General features: G+C 41.2%; 1 protein-coding gene across 1 annotated transcript in view; it reads right to left on the bottom strand.

Moving 5' to 3' along the window:
• LOC109470000 (isoleucine--tRNA ligase, cytoplasmic-like) overlaps positions 1 to 22,517 on the bottom strand; it is a 57,134-nt gene that overhangs the window by 14,166 nt on the left and 20,451 nt on the right. The window contains 17 exon segments of the mRNA XM_019768776.1: positions 70 to 193; positions 634 to 810; positions 1,394 to 1,489; positions 2,006 to 2,137; positions 5,183 to 5,341; positions 11,148 to 11,231; positions 12,397 to 12,499; positions 14,003 to 14,124; positions 14,477 to 14,554; positions 15,547 to 15,638; positions 15,942 to 16,062; positions 16,316 to 16,544; positions 18,439 to 18,525; positions 18,896 to 19,000; positions 21,409 to 21,468; positions 21,470 to 21,496; positions 22,250 to 22,323. Coding sequence (XP_019624335.1) covers positions 70 to 193; positions 634 to 810; positions 1,394 to 1,489; positions 2,006 to 2,137; positions 5,183 to 5,341; positions 11,148 to 11,231; positions 12,397 to 12,499; positions 14,003 to 14,124; positions 14,477 to 14,554; positions 15,547 to 15,638; positions 15,942 to 16,062; positions 16,316 to 16,544; positions 18,439 to 18,525; positions 18,896 to 19,000; positions 21,409 to 21,468; positions 21,470 to 21,496; positions 22,250 to 22,323 — 1,870 coding nt within the window.

Genomic DNA, 22,517 nt, shown 5'->3' with positions numbered 1-22,517 from the left:
CATACATACATACCCAATACACACACAAACGAATGCTACGAAAAGATAACTTGGCAAAGGTAAAATCACCTTTTGGCTGCAGCCCCAGCAGTTGTACATTAAGATATCTGCAGACTGGACCATCAGAACTAGCTGAAGTTGGCATGCTGCCCTCACCCCGAACTATGGCCATATGTAGTGTGGCATCTTTCAGCTAGAGGAAGAAAAACATCACAATCAAACATGATAATTATTTGTCAGAAGCAGTTTCTTCCCCTTTTATCCACTGCAGACTTTAATTATCATTATATGTATCCCACTTCAGGCAACTTGGTAATGTACATGTAGTACCAGGTATACGGGTGGGTTTTTGTTGTTGCTACAAAGTTTTTACAAAATGTCGCCAGGTCTAGTCTGTAACAATGAAGTCATCCCCGTTGCCCTGGCAGACACCTCCACCAAAACAATTCCTAAGCCAGCTCCCTTAGCTTAAGAGGCCAAGTCTGGCTTCTTATCTAAAGGAAAACAGATAGAGAGCTGTATTGATCTGTGTCTTCTCAACTTAACTCATCAGGAGTTTTAGTGAGAGCAGTCGGAGATGTTTGTACATTGTGGATCTGAAGCACTGTGAGCTTCTTTTCTGACAGATCTTACCTTAGTTGACTCCTTAATGATGACATGACTTGAGACAGGGACAGGGAAAGGCTGGAGGTGTTTCTTGAGTGTGTCTTGGATGAAGCCATGGTGTGTGTTTATGACACTGGCTAGGTTGTCAGATGCTGGGCTCACATCATAGTACACAGTGATGTCATCTGTGGGAACCAAACTAGCCTGGGGAGGGGGAACAGGGAAACATGAAAGTTCCTCCTTTTAAGCTTTTTAACAGAAATACCTCTGCTGTTCTAAAATTTATTGCCATGGAACCCAAGCCTATACAGTACCACTTTTGTCTGTCATGGAAAGCTATACCTGCATCACAAATCAAGATGTTACATGGAACTACTGGAATAATAGAATTTCTTGATATAATGTAAAGTTAGTCCTATTTTGCATAATTTGGATATGTTGTTTATACATGTAACGTTAATATAATAAATCCTTGGCTCATATTTTTTACTTATCCTCTTAGTCTGGTTACCAAACTTATTTTAGCTGCTGAATCTCTCTAGTCCTCTCTGCAAATAAGTGGAGAGTAGTAAACAGAAAACAGAAATAAAGTATTTCAAGCTCCTCTACTTAAACTGATGACAGCAACATCATTACAAGCAAGCTAATTAAGGTTCAGAGCTCTCATTATTGAGCTGGAATTCATGATCAAATTCTCAATCTTCCACTCTAAAGTGATTGTGAACCATTGTCAGCATGGCACTACAATGGACAAGTGAACAGGACAGAACAGGTAAGATGTTCATACCTTCTTTCTAAGCTTCTGGATACGGTTGATGACCTCCCTTGCCACCCCTTCATCCAACATGGACTGATCTGGGGTCACATCCAGCAAGACCAGAACCTGTGAGACAGGATTACAGCACAGCTAAGGCCTCGTTCATCATTCAAAATGTGCTTGGGTTTGATTAAAGCATGCAAATAAATCAAATTATTTGGGAACATGAACTCTTCATTTCATTTATGTTATGAAGAAGGAAACATATTGTTTTTGCTCAGTTTCCTCTTCTTCTCCAAACATATAAAAACATTCTTCAGAACTAGAGCTTAGGAAAACTCGAAATTCAGCAAGCTGGTAGATGGGATGTAAAAAATTATTTTATTGGGGAAAAACGGGTGTTGAACATGTTTTGAACTTTGGAATCACGTTCGAAATTGGGACAGCCGCAGGTCAATGACCACGTCGCTTTAAGTTGGAACACAGCCCATGGGCACCTAGTGGGGGTGTTTAAAGAAAACCTTTCTTTGCTTAAGACTGAAATTCTTGATACAAAAAAATTATTTCAGATTATTCATTAATAGATTCTTACACCAAGACTCTATTACTACCGGGTATTCCTGTTAGGCACTATTGTCCTACCTGGTTGTCAGAATGTGCCTCATAGTCAGAGAGTGACGCTCCACTCTTGGCATCAAACTTGTACACCAGCTTGAGGTCATCTCCTGACAGGGTGTGACCTTCAACATTGACTTCTCCCCTGTCTTGGAAATCCTGTCCAACAGAAACACAATCAGAAATGGCAGACAGTTGATGAGCCTGTACATTTTTTAACACAATAAGAAAACCGTTGGATCACGACTTCCCTTAAAACCTTGGCTTCACTCTATTATTTATCCGCACCCAGAGCTAGAGTCTGAAATTTTCCTACAAAGACCCCCCCTCATAATGTAGAATGCTTGTGTTGATGTTCCTCTCCCCAGCAAAGGTGAACTTCTTATGCATTCCTTGGTAATAGACCCATCCCGAAGCCACGCCCCCCTTAGCAACGCCCTAGCAACTCAAACACCTCGGGCAAAACTGCATCATCACCGCTACCCACAGCTGCAAGCCCAGAAAAAAAAAACGAAATTAGAATAAAACAGCTCGGGTGCTCACGAGGGAGGGCGCAACTTATAAAGGGCTTTGTGATACTAGTAGAAGCCCTGGGCAGGTCGCTTAATGCTTGCGTCAATGGGGAAAATTTTTGGGACCGAGAAAAAGCGGTCACGATGGCCAGGTGGTCGGTCGCCTGGGCAGGTTTGACTGTACAAGTTTAAGCTCCAAGTGAAGTAAAAGCAGGATAACCTGTTCTTCTGAACTTGACAAGGTCGGACACCACGATGTCGACCTTGTCCATGATGATGAGGAAGTTGTAATGTTTCCCATCATAGGCAATGCTCACTGGCAGTGGATGTGAACCCTCACCCTCATGTTATAAAAATAGACTGGTACAAACTCATTTTATCAATGAAGACAACAGCTGCACAAGGCGTAATGTCTATCCTGAGTAATATGGTATGATAGGAATGTGGTAACTGATCATATGAGGGCATATTTTTCCTTAGTTGTATCTTGTACTCAAAGAACTGAATAAACAGAAAGAATAACTGGCCAAATGAAGCCACATTCGGGTAAGCCTTGTTACCGCTATATGTATTATCCCCTTCACACTAGAGGCAGTTACATGTATGTCATCTGAGTAAAAATTTCTTCTATACTCCTGGCTATTCAAAGAAGAAAACACCGCCGCCACGTTGAGCACAAGGAAGACACTGAAGATACCTTTGCCGTGAGCCAGTGCGCCACCACATCGCTGCCCACCACTACCAAGAAAAGGAGAACCCTGAGATTTCTACGTGTTGTTCAAGCCCCACAAGTTGCTGAGAAGCCAGAGCTACAAGCCAGAGCAAGAAAAACAGCCAGGGGAGAAGACTACACTTCGAAGAAGATGGATTTCTCTTTATTTTTTGTTTTGTGTAACATGGTAAAAAAGACCTTTATGACATGTATAATTGTTCTAGAACAATAGATGACGTCATGTAGTAGGTCAACCAAGGTCAAAACGCACTATGTAACAGGTCAGGGCATAATTCTGAACGCCATGTAACTGACCTGAGGGCACTATGCACTGGAAAGGTATAAGTGAGAACTTCATGCACTTGTGTCATTAGCCTCTGTACACTTGAAGAAGCCACACAGGCGAAACCGGTCGTGTGACAGGCTGAATAAAAGTTAAAAAGCTAAACGGGAACTATGCGGCTCCAGATGTCTTACTGAGGGACGACTGCGTGTGCAAGATGTCGGCAGCTTGAGGAATGAATCCCCTCTACTATATACTCCTGGCTATTCAAAGTTCATTCTTCAACAAGAATTCGTAGACCTCCATGAATATGTAGAGTGTTTATGTATTTAAATGTTTACTTTCATTTGTCTCATTGATTATGGAAATATGGTCGTAATTACCACAATCTATTTTAATTTATTGTTTTCTAAACTCAAATTACAATATTTTGCATGCGTAATTCCTATATCCTTTGCCAATGTTTAATTTCAACATATCAATTATGCAAATGACCTCTAAAATAACATGTACAGTGATGATAACCTTTAAGTAACTTACACGTGTCACATTATAAAATTCCACTCATTCCCCATTAAGGAATCATAGAGTTTTCACAATAATTATGCAAATCAGGTTCTGCTGCAGTACCAAGGTCATCCACCAGGAGGCCCATATTTGACATTGACCTTTGTCTTCCTAAGACTTATCAGCATGCCAAATATCATCACAATCCACAAAGGCATTATGAAGTTATGCTGACTACAAACGTGCGGAAACACAGACACACACACACACACACACACACACACAGACACGCCAAAAACAATACAAAAATAATTATGAAAATATGTCATTCCATTGTGGACTTACAATGTATCTGCTCTGAAAGATTTCGTCAGAAACTCTATGCAGTGAGAATAAGCTAAATAGATATACATGTATCTGCCACCAAAACAAGAGTTCCCAGATCTCATACCTCCATGAAATATGGGCTTCATATGTAAAAGTTCTTCTTTAATTATGCAAATGACCTCTGCATTAAGATAATATATGCATCGTGATGTTAACTTTTGATTAACTACATTGTACAGATGTCCCAAGTATGACATTCCCATCATTCACCAGTAAGAAATCATAGAATTTTCGCATTAATTATGCAAATTAGGTCATCATTTGCATAATTAGTATCTGTTGATTTTCCATCTGCCATAGGTTACATACATTACATGTATGAAAGTACTATAATGTAAAACACTGTAATTATAGAATTTCCTCATTAATTATGCAAATTAAGTCCTCATTTGCATAATTTGCATTTAATGATGAACATCTCTCTCAGCTACCTACCTACCTACCAAAAATTATGAAAGTATGTTGTTCCTATCTGGACTTATTGGCTTTCAAAGATTTAGCCCGAAAGTCCCCTGCAGTTCCAGAACAAGCTGCTAGGGGGACCAAACTCACACCACTTATTCCTGACAAAAAAAGCTACTGTAACCAAAAAGTCAAGATCATAGCATGTTCAGAACAAAAGATACAAAAACCGGAAGTTCTGCTGCAGTACCAAGGTCATCCACCAGGAGGCCCATATTTGACCACTCTCCTGAAAAGGTCTAGACCCATCGGCCGGGTCAGTTGCTAGTGCCTATAAACGCCCCACTGTTACAACTGCACATTGTACATGTATGTTAGTTAGCACCCGTGAGCAGTTTTACCTGCAGTTGTTGATCAGTCAGTTCTCTGACAGCCTTCTGTACAGACTTGTAGGCCTGTTTGAGTCGTGCTCCCAGCACACGATGGTCTGGTTCAGCCACCAGCTTTACACAGTACTTCTGTTTGTCACTGGACGTGGTCAGGGTACGCACATTCAGTTCCTAATGAAGCAAGATGGCAAAATTAAAAAAACATTATACAGTTGTACATTAATTTTGTACTTACTCATATTGGCACAAAACACATTGTGAAGTGAACTTTCCAATAATAATATATTTTTGATAGAATTTTGTTCCAATTTTGTACCAGGAGACTTCCTATGTTTACCAACGAGGAACTCAATACAATCACAGTTTCTGTGGAGGAAGTCCAAGAAGCCCTACAGGCACTCCATCCCAATAAGGCCCCTGGTCCTGATGGGATATCTAACCGACTCCTTAAGGAGGCAGCACCAGTCATCTGTACCTCCTTATGCGATCTGTTCAATCTTTCACTCTCAACAGGCCAACTACCTGCAGAGTGGAAGCAGTGTAACGTCTCTCCTGTATACAAGAAGGGGGACCGCACTGACCCCTCCAACTACAGGCCCATTGCTCTACTACCAGCTGTTCCCAAGGTCCCGGAGAGACTGGTTCACAATCGTCTCTATACTTACCTCGCGAACAACGATCTGTTCAACATCAACCAGTCAGGGTTCAAGAAAGGGGATGGAACAGTGCTGCAGCTTTTGCATCTCGTAGACGAATGGGCCAAGTCCATAGATGACCCCAACACCTCCTGTTCAGCTGCTGTCTTTCTGGATGTCCGTCGAGCATTCGACACCGTCTGGCATGATGGCCTCATCTATAAACTGTCCCGTTATGGGGTCAAGGGGCCCCTGAACAACTGGTTTGCGGACTATCTTGCCGGACGACAGCAACGTGTTGTGATCAATGGCGTTCTTCTTCTTCTTAGTGGATTGGCGGCCAACATCAACGTACTGATGGCTTTGCCGCACTTGGTTGGTTGGTGAGGTCAGAGGTCACGGTAGCATGTTGATGTTTTTCAAAGTAATGTGTCAAAAGTTGTCAGCTACTGCAAGCTATCCAGCTTGTTCTTAAAGGAGTCTAAGGATTTGGCAGACACGACTTCCGCAGGCAGGGAGTTCCACTCAGCTACAGTTCGTGGAAAGAAGGACATCTGCCTGTGTGTTGTTCTGCAAAGGCGCATGTCGTAGGTCAGGGGGTGTGACCGTCTTGTCTGTCGTTTGTGTTGACTGACAGTGGGCAGGTTACGGGAGTCAACAGTGATCATTCCGTGGTGCAACTTGTAGAATGTTGTTAACCTTGCTTTTCTCCGTCTCTGCTGTAGTGTTTCCCACTCAAGGTCCTCCAGCATACTCTCGACGCTTGATGTTTGACGGTAGCGACTACACACCCAGCGTGCAGCTCGTCTTTGTACTTTCTCTAGGGTAGCTATGTCCTTGTTGCTGTGTGGATCCCACACTGAGCTAGCATACTCGAGTGAGGATCTCACCAACGCTCTGTAAGCTGCCTCTTTGATGGATTTGCTGTTGATCTTAATATTACGTCTAACAAATCCAAGGGATCTGTTGGCTCTACTTGAGATATTTGAGATGTGCAGGCTCCATTTCAGGTCCTTAGTGAGAGTGACTCCAAGGTATTTCACATTTGGTTCTGTCTGAAGCTTATGACCATGGAGCTCATAGCCGTCTAGGTTTCTTCTTCCGGTCATGTGAACTATTGAGCATTTTTGAGGTGAAGGCTCATTTTCCATCGTCCTCCCATTCTGCAAGCTTATTTAGGTCCTCCTGTAGGCGGACCTGATCATGTGTAGCTTGATGGTGTCGTGACACGCTGTATCATCGGCAAACAGCCTTGATACTGAAGACAGTCCTACTGGTAAGTCGTTTATGAACAGTAGAAACAAGGAGGGACCGAGAACAGATCCCTGGGGGACTCCTGATTCTACTGAAACATACTCTGATCTTGAGCCATTTACAACTACAGCCTGCTTTCTGTCAGCCAAGAACTCACTGATCCATGTATTGACTTTACCGTCAATGCCGTTACGGTAGTACTTCAGCTTATGTACTAGCAAACTGTGACTAACTTTATCGAAAGCCTTAGAAAAATCTAAGACCAGCAAGTCTTCCTGGTGGCCGTCTTCAAGGGTATGTGAGATCTCATCGGCCAGGCCAAGGAGCTGGGTCTCGCATGACCTCCCTTTTCGAAATCCGTGTTGTTGTGTGCACAGGATCTGCTGTTCTTCACAGAAGGACATGATTTCACTTACAAGGATATGTTCAAGCAGTTTACATGGAATACTAGTCAATGATATTGGTCTATAGTTCTCTGCTTTGTAACGTTCACCCTTTTTGAATACTGGGCATACATGGGCGCACTTCCAGTCATTTGGAACAACTCCTTTGTCAAGGGAAATCTGGTATAAGAAAGCAAGTAGCTGTGCTATCTCTGTGGCTACCTCTCTCAATATGCGGGGACTAAGTTGGTCCGGCCCACTTGCCTTGCTAGGATCTAAGTTACGAAGGAGTTTTTCGACACCAGCAGTCGTGATTATGATGTCCTCTAGAGTAGGTTGTTCTGGGTTTCGAGGGGGCATCTGGGTTCTAAGCTTAAATTCCTCCTCGCTGAAGTCTTCTCTAGCACTTAAGGCCGACTGGAATTGGCTGTTTAAGATCTCCGCCCTCTCTTTATCGTCTGTAATAAGCTTTCCTGCTACCTTGAGTGGAGAGACTCCCGAGTTCTCATTCCTCTTTTGATTTTGACAAAAGCCCAGAATTTCTTTGTTGGTTTAGGTTTCTCTATGCAGTCCTCCGTAATCAAGCCTTGTACATGATCCCAGTATTCCCGCCTGAGCTGCTGCTGGACTTGACGTTTAAGTGATTTAAATGCTTGAAACAAATCCTGTCTTTTGGTTTTCTTGTACTTTTTGTGGATTCTGTCTCTTCTCCTTATAAGTTTCCGGGTTTTGTTGCTTATCCATGGTTGACTGCCCCTAGCACGAACCTTCTTGAGTGGGATGTACTTCTGTACTCTTTCTAGCATTCCTGTCTTAAAGTCCATCCAGATGGCCTCAACATCTGGTTTATCTGTATGACAACCCAGAACCGACTCAGTAAGTTCTTTTGATGCCTTCCTCAGGCCTTCCCAGTCAGCTTTTTTGAACCACAAGACCTGGCGTTCTTTTTGGCGGATACAGGGGTTGGTAATCTGGAGTTCGGCGTATGGTATGTCATGGTCGGATAGGCCAGGTACTATCTCCACACGAGGGAACAACGAGGGGTGATTTGTCACAATAATATCCAGAGTGTTTTCTCCTCTTGTGGGTTTTTCTACTATTTGTTCCATCCCTAGGTCACTGATAATATCCATGAACTGCCGATGGATATTTGGGTAAGATGATCCAGGCTTCAACACATTCTCCTCCCAGTTCCAGTCAGGAAGATTAAAGTCTCCACCTAGAACGACGATGGCATTGCTGGATTGACAGGCCAGTCTTGCTGACTCTGCCATCTCTCTCAGACTATCCTCAAGGCCCTCATGTGGCCGATAGTAGCTACCAATCAGCAAGTCCCTTTTTCCTCTGAGCTTCACTTTTGCCCACACAATCTCACAGTTTCTGTCGAGACTGGTCTCCATTGTAGCATCCAGAAGATCTGACAAAGCAACGAGAACGCCCCCGCCATACTTGTTTCTGTCCTTTCTATAGACCTTGGAGTAGCCAGGGGGGAAAATCTCAGCAGAATTTATTCCGGGTGTTTCTAGCCATGTTTCCGTACCGAGAATGATATCAGGTCTGAGACTCTGGATAAGGTGGTCCAATTCAGGCACTTTCCCACGTATTGACTGGAAATTTACATTAAGTATCCGCAGAGGTCGATTTTTGTTTTTGTCTTGTTTCTTTTGTCGGATTGGAGTGGAATTGTGGGTTGGATGGAAAGAATCGTTTGAACAGAAGGTTAAATTTTCAGAATCACAACTCTCTTCATCAAGGTCAGCAAGGTCAGCAAGGTCGTTGCATCTACTTGGGGAAGCACGCAGGCTGGCGTGCCACAAGGAAGCATCTTAGGCCCGCTACTGTTCCTTGTGTTCATCAACGACATAAAAGAACTCCCCTGCTCCTCCAATATCAACTGTTTTGCTGACGACACCTCGCTCTCCAAGTCTGGACCAACCGCCCAGGTAGTGGCCAGAACAACTAACATCGACCTCGAGCTGGTATCTACCTGGTCCCTCGACTGGGGTCTCCAACTTCACCCAGATAAATGCAAAGTACTTTGCATCAAGTCCCCTAGAAGCAAGGTGCAGCTTCCTCCCATATACATCGCAGGGCAGGAAGTTGAACAAGTGCCGTTCTACACCCACCTGGGAACAACCATCCATCAAACCTTACGCTGGACCGAACATGTTCAGATTACAACCAGTAAGGCCAGGCGAACCCTGGGCTTCCTATGGAAACTCCAAAGCAAGCTATCCCGGGAGGCACTTGAAATGGCGTACAACACAATAGTCAGACCAAAACTGGAGTACGCCACCGTACTGCTCGGGGACTTGTCCTGCTCATCCAGCAAGATGTTGGAGAGAGTGCATTACCAGGCCGGCTGCCTCATCACCGGAGCCTTGAGACGTACACCATCAAGTGTCGTCATGCAGGAGTTAGAATGGGACAGTCTGTCCACCAGGAGGCAGTTCCATTCCATGGTTCTGATGTACAAACTGGTGAACGGACTAGTCCCCCCTCACCTCCAGCCACTAATCCCCACCACACGAGGAGACCAAAGGGTCACACGTGTTCAGCTGCGGAACGCAACGCACCTGCACTTACCTCGGTGCCGTACACAGACGTACCAGGCCAGCTTTCTGCCTTATGCGTCACGGCTGTGGAATCAGCTGCCTCAGTCTGTTAGAGAGGCCCGCAGCATCACTATATTTAAGAACATGTGTCGGGCCCACCCTGCTCACACAGCAGAAGCACCAGTTGACCCGGAGACGTGGCCCCAGACACGAGAACATTCTGGCGGCTAGAAACCGCATGAACTGTATCTAGTACTAAATGGACTGATATACTAGTATTCTAATCTATGCTGTTTTTAGTACCCTTATACTTATTTTTATATACTTATACTAGGTTTAAATGTGTGTCTTGTTTGTGTGCTTGTGATTGTTTTGTGTGTGGGCCACAACACCAGCCCCCGCTGCCTGAGGCCCACGAGTATTGTACTTGTTTGTCAATACCTAATAAATACAAATCAAATCAAATCAAATAGAGCACAACAGTCAGACTAGCAGACCTTTTCCCTGGTAACCTTTTGCCTTCTGTATTGGTTGAAAGGTTAGAACAAGGTTTTCCAGTCTGTTGCATATGTCTAATGGATAATGCAATGATTCAAACGTTAGGCCACATCAATTTAACTTGTTGGTTGTTGGATTCACCTCTTCATTTTTTTTCTGATTTGCAAAAAAAAAACAACAAAGATTCTGGTTCTTAACCAAAAAATACTCATATTTTGCCCCCAATAGTTGAGGAAAGTCTTTTTCTTCCTAATTGTTACAGTTTTTCCATCTATCAATGGATATTTTTTTTATTTACTATTATTAGTTACTATACTTCCTTAATGGTTTGATTAGAAGTTCAAAATTCATTGTTTAAACCAAGCCTTTTGTGTTGACTTCATGGCTCCTTTCATAGCATTTGGGGCTATAGCATGCCTAGACCTGTTTTTATTTTTTTTGCCCTGTTGTTTCATATTTTTTCTGAAAAAATCAGAGAACCAACAAATTAAATTGGTGTGGCCTTAAGTTAGCACAAAATTGGACATTATTACCAAGACACTGAGCTAAGCCTCATTAGTGTTTAAAAATTTGCAAAAAATCCTGCCATTCCAAGATTTTACCATATTTCCCCAACAGTTTCTACACTTTTATCATACACAGCAGTCCTGACCTCCAGGATGTAGCTCTCCAGTGACTGGACATCATCCAAACACTGCTGGTCCTGGTGGATCACTACCAGCTCCTTCAGAGGGTACTGGAGTACACAAGAGAGCAACACTTAGTGGAGTAAAACTATGCATAGTAACATACATACCTGTATTGTGGTGTCCGTATCAATGTTTTAGGTAATGGGGGCATCCAAAGCTTGAGAGATATGAGGTACAGAGATATGTCTGGATGCATGTACAATACTGTACAACCTCGAGTTTGTTGAAAGTTGCACAAATTCTATCATTTTGACATATTGGCCCAGACACATGCATAATTATTTACATTACAATGTTCCATCTGATTCTACAAAGTATGGACAGTCTATATCATGTTTGTCAGAAGTTATAAGCTGCCACTACTTGTTGGATGCTGAGTAAATTGGACATTGTAAAGGCTAATATTAGTACAGTAAGAATAGATATATCTTTCCATGGTTAGACAGATTAAGTTTGTAGGTACTGCATTTTCTTAGTAAAAACGAATGCCACTTATTAAAATTGGCTCTTTTGTCAATGACATGTTTGTTCACATATCAGTAACATCTGTGTCCATAATATCACCAGGGTCCATAATATCGCCACCTTGAGAAAAAGTGTGCTTGAAGATATTTTTACTGCAACATACTTTTGGTATGCACTCCTGCACACCTCAAATGTACATACCTAGAGTATGTTGCAGTAAAAACATCTTAAAGCACACTGTTTCTCAAGGTGGCCATATTATGGACTATAGGGATATTATAGACACAGATGTTACACTAGTACCGTTCTTTGAAAAAGCTCAAATTATCAAGAAAACTGTCATGATGTTTCTTCGAAAGTGAAGCTGTTTACGTAATGATAAGTGAGTCTGATTGGTCGACCTGCCTCCTGTTTTCCCATCTTCAGGCCATCTTCACTCCCAAAGGAGCGGAGCCATTCCACAGCCAGGTGAGGTGTGTAAAACCCAAACTTTGCAGTTCAATTCGGCAGTCAAAATATGACATTGCTAAAAAATTGCAGATCATAAAATAAACGTAGTCCTAATAACAAAAGACTACCATCATGTTGTTTTCCCAAGCCTTTCCAAAACATGCCTTAGTCGCCATTCTACATGTAACATTGTGGTGTGTTATACATTGAGACAGCTTACCTACATGTATTATGCAATATGAACAAAACAGCAGGATGGACACAGAAGTAAAAGTTAATGGTGAAGAAAAGTCAAACCTTGACTGGGATGGTTTTCCTGTCCCTGATGACTCTGGAAACTTCTATCACTGACTGCATCCTGGACACAGATCTCTCTATCTGCTGGTCAATCAGCTTCTCTCTGTCAGCAGATTTACAAGGAAAAGATATCATAGTATTTGATGGCACTGAAAGTTGAATAGCACTTGTTGTTCATATTAACATGTTACAGTTCGTAACAGGCAAGGAGAAGCAGTCACAGAAGGTTGATGTTTTGTGATGCTTGTGCAGTGATAGAGGATGAACTGACAAAGTTGTGCCCCCTTGAATATTGAATACCAGGCCTGGGCTAATATGTTATCTGCATGCTTGCTGATTCACCTGTAATGCGGCCTTGACTGTCCGTCATTTTTCAGGTATGTAAGCGTGCTGAGTGACACGCTATAACGTGGCTTTGACGTGCACAGGGAACACACCATGACGGCAGTCATAGGGTGCTATATGGGGCACCAAGAACGGCTGTCTTTACTGTATCTATATCAACAAATTATGTGGACAGGTAGTAATAGCCCACTCAAAAAAATAGTTCAAGAATCATATTTTGTAGTGGTTGAGTTTTTATGACTGGCTGAGTTTACGAAAACATCGAATCATCGGCAAGTTCGTGCATCGCCCGTCGCTGACCGGCCGATCGCGGGACTCGTTCAGCCATCCATTCTACAAATAAAGGAAGGAACACTACATGTCCTAATCTGCACTTTCTTTTGTAGTATCTCCAGTAATAGTTTGTGTTTTTCCTTGTCTGGAGTAACTAAAATAGCTGTATAAACTGCGCGCCGCGCCNGCGATCGGCCGGTCAGCGACGGGCGATGCACGAACTTGCCGATGATTCGATGTTTTCGTAAACTCAGCCAGTCATAAAAACTCAACCACTACAAAATATGATTCTTGAACTATTTTTTTGAGTGGGCTATTACTACCTGTCCACATAATTTGTTGATATAGATACAGTAAAGACAGCCGTTCTTGGTGCCCCATATAGCACCCTATGACTGCCGTCATGGTGTGTTCCTGTGCACGTCAAAGCCACGTTATAGCGTGTCACTCAGCACGCTTACATAGCTCCATTTTTTCTATTCCCCCCCCCCTCAAGCATGTTGCAGTGCTGTATCTTAGGCCACACCAATTTAATTTCTTGGTTAATGGATTTTTCTAGAAAAATAATGGAGCGGGCGGGCGAAAAAAATAACAAATAAAAACAGGCCTGGGCATCCTATTATGGCCCAAAATGGTTCGATAGGAGCCATGAAGTCAACACACCAGGCTGGTTCAAAATTTAAACAATGAATTTTGAACTTTTAATGATACCATTGCATTGAAAGATGGAATAACTGAAACAACTAGGATGAAAAGGACTGTTTTCAACTGTTCAGGGCAAAATATGAGCATTTTGCAGTTGATTCTGAATATTTATTTTTATTTCCAAATCAGAAAAAATTAAGCGGTGAATCCGTTAACCAAGAAATTAAATTGGTGTGGTCTCAGACTGGTATTTTGAACACTGACATGTATGTTTAAAATGCAGAAATACAGAAAGAGACACGTGGGGACTTTAATTAGCCAACTGTGGGATTAAAGTTTTCACCTTGGCTTTGGTAGCATGAGATAGTGCACACTGTCCACATTCTGTTTCTTTGTGAGGGCCGGGTCCAGCAAGTGACGCAGATTCTGGTACATCTGTTCTGTTAGGAAGGGGATGAATGGGGCCTGGAGGAGAAAATAACATAATTATGCACTCAATATTTTCTCTTTACCATAGCAATACATGTAGAACATAACTACATGTATGCTAGAGCTATTACTTCCCATCAAAAGGAATCAAAGGCAACTTTTTGTATCTTCATCATGTAACGTTTTCAGTGTTCAGGTACATAACTGTACATGTACTGATTAATGTAATTCACTTAATTCCAGAGATCATATAACTCAAGCCAGAACCCTCAAAACTCTTTTGTCACTTTGTTGCCACGCACTAACCTACCCACAAAGCCCCTATCAGGGAAGATGGGCGTGTGCACTGTCAAGCATGACGTGTGTAATAAATTGATGATAAACTCACCATAACTTGAGTCATGGAAAACAGAACACTGAACAGAGTCTCCAGTGCTCGCAGACAGTCTTCTGTGCCCCCATCTCCCTGGAAACAACATACATGTACATGTACATTGTACACAACAATCTTGACAAGAATTTCTTCATTGTACTCAGAAGCCACTACAAAAGCTTTTCTTCAGCATATACTGCATGAGATGACAAGCCCTACAAACGTACACTGAGTATGTTACAACATTTACCTCCTTATTTCACAGGACTGAGAATGAGATTGAGAAAAATTGGACAGTCAGTTTCCTGGTACTATGCCAACTGAGATGGTACAACAATGACATTGACAATGAACTTTATTGCATATTCACGCTCTACATGTACATGAGCCAAAATGCACTAAGTTAGATAACTTGGGTACAAGTATAGAAGAAACAGGTGTTACATTTCTGCGCTACGTCTCTATCTACATGATGTATCTACAGGATCTGTCTACAGGATCTCTTCTCTCTTTTTGAAACATGTGTGGACAATGTAAATGGAGGATAACAAACGCACAAGGGCAGACCACAGATGCTACAAATGCTGACATGCAACACATAAGTTTCTCCTTAATGCTGGAAATTTTTCACGAGAAGTGAAAAATGGGTTGTTGAGTTCTGTTCATGAATTATGTTTCCTTCTAAAAATATGGGAAATCCAAATGTCTAATATATGCTATTCCCATAAGTTGTAGTTAAGACAAGTTAATCAGCTCTGTGATATCATGACCAATGCTAATTATTCCCACCACAGAGCAGACGTTTTTTAAGTTGTTCTTTTAGTGTGTTCTTGGACAATTGACTTTAAAAATCGCATAGGTGTTTTCAAAAATGTTTAGATGATAATGACAGAGGAAATTTCATGACATCAATGAAAGAAATTACAAATTGAATCATTATGTTGTTTAAAAGGTTTCTTGGAAACCAATTTTATTTTACTTAATTCACTTTAGGTAGGTCACTTTAACATTTAGTGACTAACATTCTTTAAAAAAATCCTTTGCTCTACACTGGTCACTGATAGTTGGTATCTGTTGATACTCACTTTGAGCCTCTTCCTGTTGAAGCGCACATACCAGTTGGTCAGCATGTCCACAAACTTGACCAGCCGTGGAACAACAGTGTACAGACGATATGCTGCAAGAAACCAACAGCATTGACTGTTCATTATCATCATCAATCCAGGGCATTTTCACCCCTCTCTTAAAGTAAGTAAGAGGAGAAGGCAAAGAAGAAACTCGAGAGAAAGCAATACTGTTTCACCACACCACGAATTATACCATAACATTTGTGTTATCATGGGGTGCCTTGGAATGTTTGTTTTTCCGTCATTTCATATTTTTTTCTGACAACATTCGAGAACCAACAAATTAAATTGCAAGTGCACAAAGACAAAAGGTAACTGCACATATTGGTCACTGTTGAATGCTGAATCCTGACCTGCCATCTCCTGTGTCACAAACTGGATGAGAGACTGTGTGAAGGATAAGATCCAGCGGTCCATGATGTTATCTGATGACAACACAGTGTCTGCATTGTACACAAATGTCAGACCATCCTCCTGTCAAATATAAACGAATAATAAAAGTCTGTAACTTGGTAGAGATTGAACAAAACACAATGAACATGCATGACATGGTAAAACAGTTTTAGAAGTCAGCACAAAGTCAATCCATTTTGTCAGTGATGTTTATGTAGTATCTAAATTTTGTTTCTTCCCTCTGACTTTGGTAAATGTGATGGAAGAACATTATTTTGAAGTATGGCTATTTTCAAGTAGAGACTGTGAAGAGATCTGCAAGCTTGACTCTGACCTTCTCCAGCCTGATGACATTTTGAATGAGGAAGCGGTAGGCGTTGTACCACGGGAGGAACACATCCTTCAGTACATCTCTCACACCCTCCTCCTTAAACCTCAGGCTGTCTGCACGCACCACCGGGGAGTTAATCAGGTACAGGCGCAGCGCATCTGCTCCATACTTATGCACCACGTCCATGGGGTCAGGGTAGTTCTTCTTACGCTTGCTCATCTTCTGTCCATCTCTGGAATGAAAGAATGAATGAATGATTGATTGAATGAATGGTTTGCGCTGATGTTCATCTATTAAATTAATTTGCAGCCACAGCTGAACTGATAATATTGAACTAACTATTGTCTTATTATTATTGTCTTCGTCAGAAGGACTATGAAATTGTCTCGCCGCATTGTGGGGACTGCGGATTTAGCAATATAACTCTGGCAGGCATGATTCGACGTCCATGATTTTTGGCAGGCAGATTACCGTTGTTAAGGCCGAAGTCAAGTGCAAGTTTCGGCTTCGTGGGGGGTCCGTGCGTCACGTTAGTGCACCTTTTGTGTTTGTGGCTTGTTAGCAAAATAACTCGAGTATATGTAAATTGATGTTTATAATTTTTTGGAGGCAACTTGCTATTGTTGAGACCAAGATTAAGTTCGTTAATGGGCTTCGTGGGGGGTTCCGTTGTCACTGTAGCGGACCTTTTGTGTGTAGAAAACCCCCACCAACATCTGCTTGGAGACAGCCGACAGCTGGATATAGCCGGGAACCCCATAATGGGATGGGATCAAATGACGTTACATTGAGGGATTGTACTATAACTTCAGCAGGGGGAGGATAGGTTGGACATGTGTCAGGTTATTTTCTACGGCCACACCAAGTAATTACTATGGATGGCGTCCACTGGAGACCTTAAATTTAATTACCTTAAATTTAAGGCAAAAGCGCAATAAAAACACGAAGGGCCGAAAAACGAGATGCCTAGATTTGGAATCTACTAACTGTAGAAATACAAATGTTAGGACACAAATTGAATAAAAGAACGCAGTGTNAACTTGCTATTGTTGAGACCAAGATTAAGTTCGTTAATGGGCTTCGTGGGGGGTTCCGTTGTCACTGTAGCGGACCTTTTGTGTGTAGAAAACCCCCACCAACATCTGCTTGGAGACAGCCGACAGCTGGATATAGCCGGGAACCCCATAATGGGATGGGATCAAATGACGTTACATTGAGGGATTGTACTATAACTTCAGCAGGGGGAGGATAGGTTGGACATGTGTCAGGTTATTTTCTACGGCCACACCAAGTAATTACTATGGATGGCGTCCACTGGAGACCTTAAATTTAATTACCTTAAATTTAAGGCAAAAGCGCAATAAAAACACGAAGGGCCGAAAAACGAGATGCCTAGATTTGGAATCTACTAACTGTAGAAATACAAATGTTAGGACACAAATTGAATAAAAGAACGCAGTGTAACAAGAAACAAGTCTTCTATTTGTCATAAAGATAAATTAACAAAACAGCAGTAGTCGCCCTGTTCTGATTCTTTCCTTTATAACATCTTCTCTTATTATATTTTGTGACACTGTCGTGACACTTTCAACACAGTAAGAATTTCTTGAAAGTTTTTTTTCCAGTAACAGTCCAAAATCAAATAACACGGGTGACGACGCATCTGCGGCAAACCGTTTCAGGGTGTTCTGTACCATAAAAAGAGTACAGCGATTCTTTTGTTCTTTAGACCAAATTGATTATTAGAAAGAGTAAAAAAACACGCATGTTCATTTCTCTAGAACGATGTACCTCTGACGAAGACATGAGATCTCCGACCTCTAGTTCTAAATGGAATATTTACAAATTATCATTTATACAAGTTCGACATTTTATGATATCTCAATTATCTGTCTCTTCAATGCAAAAGAAAATCATGTTGCGCAACCGGGTATTTTGAACACTGCTCATACACAAACACACACACTCACTTGCTCACTCACTCACAAACTAACTAACTCACACACACACACTCACTAACACACAAACACACCCACATGCAAACATACAATTTCTATACCAAAAACATAACCTTCTTTGTGAGGACAGCATACAGACAACATCTAAATTTGACAAGTTTGACTCACGAAGCCAGCACCAGCCCATTCACTATGAGATTCTTGAATGGTGGCTTCCCAAACAATGCTGTTGACAGGACCAGCAGAGTATAGAACCTGTTAATTAACAAGACAACAGTATGAGCAGAATCCAGCACGACCTATTGCAACTCCACTTACATGTACACAATGTCAGAGGACAATTTGGGGGGTGGGGTTAAAATATCACTTTTAATAAATTGCTTTAAAGATGAATCTGTCTTTAACTCTTACACATTTCAGCCGTGTTAGTATATAATTTCAATTTGCAACAATGTTAACAATGCAGAAATGTTAACTAAAACTCCATTGTAGGACCCTCAGATGCCTTTTGTCACTTTTGTCCTGCACAACCTAAACTACAGCGTTTTAAGGCACCTTCATAAAGAGTGAACTGTGTGTTTCTGTGTATGTACCCATGACTAAGTTTAAGGCAGAGTTGACATACCATCCTCTTGTCTGGTCGATTCCCTCAGCAATGAAGTCTGCAGGAAAGCTGTCCTCAAATTCTTTTTTGTTCTCAAAGGGGTAGTGATTTTGGGCGTAGGGCATGCTGACAAGGACAAAAAAAAACATTATCAAGACTATAGTCAAACTTGCCCAAGCCACCACCTCTAGAGGCCAACTGGCCATAACAACGGTTACTACTTTTTCTTGGTCCCAATTTTTTTCCCCAAAGAGGTAAACATTAAGGGACTTGCTTAAGCCGTCAACAAAGAACAGAGTTATACCCGTCAACAAAGAACAGAGTTATACCCGTCAACTAAGAACAGAGGGACTAAAGAGAATAAACAGCATGCAACAGTCAGTGGATAATTTCTTCCTATCTTGCAATGTTTTCCTGGGACTGGTGCCCTCTGAAACTGAAGTCAGAATACATGTAAATGACTTCTTTCTTTTAAAACATGATTGTTAACATGTTTGTTATGTTTAATAGCACCTTAGATTTTAAATTGAGACGTGTTGTTTTTTGCATCAGTTTGGGAAGTCCTGAGAATGTCATCCTCAGAATCAAGTCAGTCTGGCCTAAAATTAAATTCGGCAGAATCGACCTTTGCCCATGGAAGCAGGCCAACATGATGCTAGGCACGGCATTTATTTCCTGGGAAATTTGCTTTAGGCCACACCTATTTAATTTCTTGGTTAATGGATTTTTCTGGAAATATAATGGAGCGGGCGGGCAAAAAAAATAAAAACAGGCCTAGGCATCCTACATGTATTATGGCCCAAAATGGTATGATAGGAGCCATGAAGTCAACACACCAGACTAGTTCAATGCATTTTGAACTTTTAATGATACCACTGCATTGAAAGATGGAATAACTGAAACAACTAGGATGAAAAGGACTGTTTTCAATTGTTCAGGGCAAAATATGAGCATTTTGCAGTTGATTCTGAATTTTTTTTTTTTTCAATCAGAAAGAAACGAAGCGGGCGAATCCGTTAACCAAGAAATTAAATTGGTGTGGCCTTATCTTCATATTATTTCTCAGGTTTTTGGTGTTAACATAAAAACAACTTCATACACAATGTATCCTAAAGCATGATGTCCACACAAATTGTGTATTTCTTGTTGTTTTTTCTCTATTTACATTTTGTAGGCCACCTCCATCAGCAGTTGGAAAACCTCCAAGAGGCTGACAAGAAGGGTGACTACAACACCACCTGGAAAATAGTAAACTCACTAGCTGGCAAGGGTAGAAGACCCAGCCCAAGAGTTAAGAAGCGCGATGGATCAGCTCCATCCAGCGNATCTGCTGGTCAATCAGCTTCTCTCTGTCAGCAGATTTACAAGGAAAAGATATCATAGTATTTGATGGCACTGAAAGTTGAATAGCACTTGTTGTTCATATTAACATGTTACAGTTCGTAACAGGCAAGGAGAAGCAGTCACAGAAGGTTGATGTTTTGTGATGCTTGTGCAGTGATAGAGGATGAACTGACAAAGTTGTGCCCCCTTGAATATTGAATACCGGGCCTGGGCTAATATGTTATCTGCATGCTTGCTGATTCACCTGTAATGCGGCCTTGACTGTCCGTCATTTTTTCTATTCCCCCCCCCTCAAGCATGTTGCAGTGCTGTATCTTAGGCCACACCAATTTAATTTCTTGGTTAATGGATTTTTCTAGAAAAATAATGGAGCGGGCGGGCGAAAAAAATAACAAATAAAAACAGGCCTGGGCATCCTATTATGGCCCAAAATGGTTCGATAGGAGCCATGAAGTCAACACACCAGACTAGTTCAAAATTTAAACAATGAATTTTGAACTTTTAATGATACCACTGCATGAAAGATGGAATAACTGAAACAACTAGGATGAAAAGGACTGTTTTCAATTGTTCAGGGCAAAATATGAGCATTTTGCAGTTGATTCTGAATAATTTTTTTTTTCAAATCAGAAAGAAACGAAGCGGGCGAATCCGTTAACCAAGAAATTAAATTGGTGTGGCCTTATCTTCATATTATTTCTCAGGTTTTGGTGTTAACATAAAAACAACTTCATACACAATGTATCCTAAAGCATGATGTCCACACAAATTGTGTATTTCTTGTTGTTTTTCTCTATTTACATTTTGTAGGCCACCTCCCTTCATACATGTAACGTTACTAAGTCTTGAAATAAGTTTGACCGAATGTATACCTTAACAATATTGGTGTGCAATACAAGTGGACTGAACTGAACTGCCACCTACAATGTAAGTCTGAAGCAACAAGTAGAGAAACACTTGTCTGAAGGCAGAATACGTGCAATATGATTTTACTTTTAAATGACGCTGTCTTGAGTCAAAAGAGAGCAAAATTATAATTATAATTATAGTACATGGAATATATATTGCATTTCTCTCTTAAATCCGACTGTTCTGAAAGTACTGTAACTGTATGATAATCACAATGCACAGAAAACACTGTCTCATTAATTTAAGCACTACTGTTATCTCTGCTGTAGACATGATCTTACCTTCCACTTTCAAACCAGCAGTCAAACACCTCAGGCACTCTGCGCAGCACGCCTTTCCCTCGGGTGAGGGATGGTCACATGGTCCACACTGAGAGAAACTCAGTCATCAGGATTACAATGTAACAATACAGATGCCAGACTGCTCTAACAATGAACATCTCACCAACAAACTCCACTACGAGCTACAATGATCATCATCACAGGCAGGACCACGTGGCTTAGACCCCACAATTTTCTTTAATATCAACTTGAACTGAATTGAATCACAACAAAACTAAACATACCCTTAAAGCAAACTAGCCTTCACTCATGCACAAAGTTTCCAAGTACTATTAGGATATTCACGTACTACTACTGTTATTTCTGCCATACAGTTTTGTATTTAGGCCACACCAATTTAATTGTTGGTTCTCGGATTCGCCTCTTCGCTTTTTCTGATTTGCAAAAAAAAAAATTTGATTCTGGTCCTGAATCAACTGAAAAATGCTCATGTTTTGCCCCCCCCCCAACAGTTGAGGAAAGTCCTTTTCTTCCTAGTTGTTACAGTTTTCCCATCTATCATTGCAGTGGTTTGATTAAAAGTTCAAAATTCAATGTTTAAATTTTAACCCAGCCTTTTGTGTTGACTTCATGGCTCATTTTGTAGCATTTAAGCCTATAATAGGATGCCTAGACCCGTTTTTATTTTTATTTTTTTTCGCCCTGTCGCTTCATATTTTTTCTGAAAAAATCAGAGAACCAACAAATTAAATTGGTGTGGCCTTAATATCAACAATTCTGATTTCAAACCATCTTTTCTGTGCTGATACTGAGAGTAAATTTGTAACTTTAAAATGCCAACCTTTCTCTGTGGAGATCTGTCACCTTGACACCAGACAACCTGTAAAGCTCCTCCACAGATCCAACAACAACAACCTGAATAAAACAACAATCACAACATTAGCTCTCATCATAGGAAAGTATAGAAATAATGATAGCTATGGATATTTTAATATCCATGAGTTAAAACTGATGATTATACATCATGCAGTCATAGATTTCTCACATTTTACAAAACTACTCTAGTTTTGATGATTCCAGCAAGAATACATAATCAAACCAAGACACTT

Source organism: Branchiostoma belcheri, unplaced genomic scaffold, assembly GCF_001625305.1.
Source record: "Branchiostoma belcheri isolate BF01 breed outbred unplaced genomic scaffold, Haploidv18h27 scaffold215, whole genome shotgun sequence".
Classification (NCBI taxonomy): domain Eukaryota; kingdom Metazoa; phylum Chordata; class Leptocardii; order Amphioxiformes; family Branchiostomatidae; genus Branchiostoma; species Branchiostoma belcheri.
This window is presented reverse-complemented; position numbering and strand designations above follow the sequence as displayed.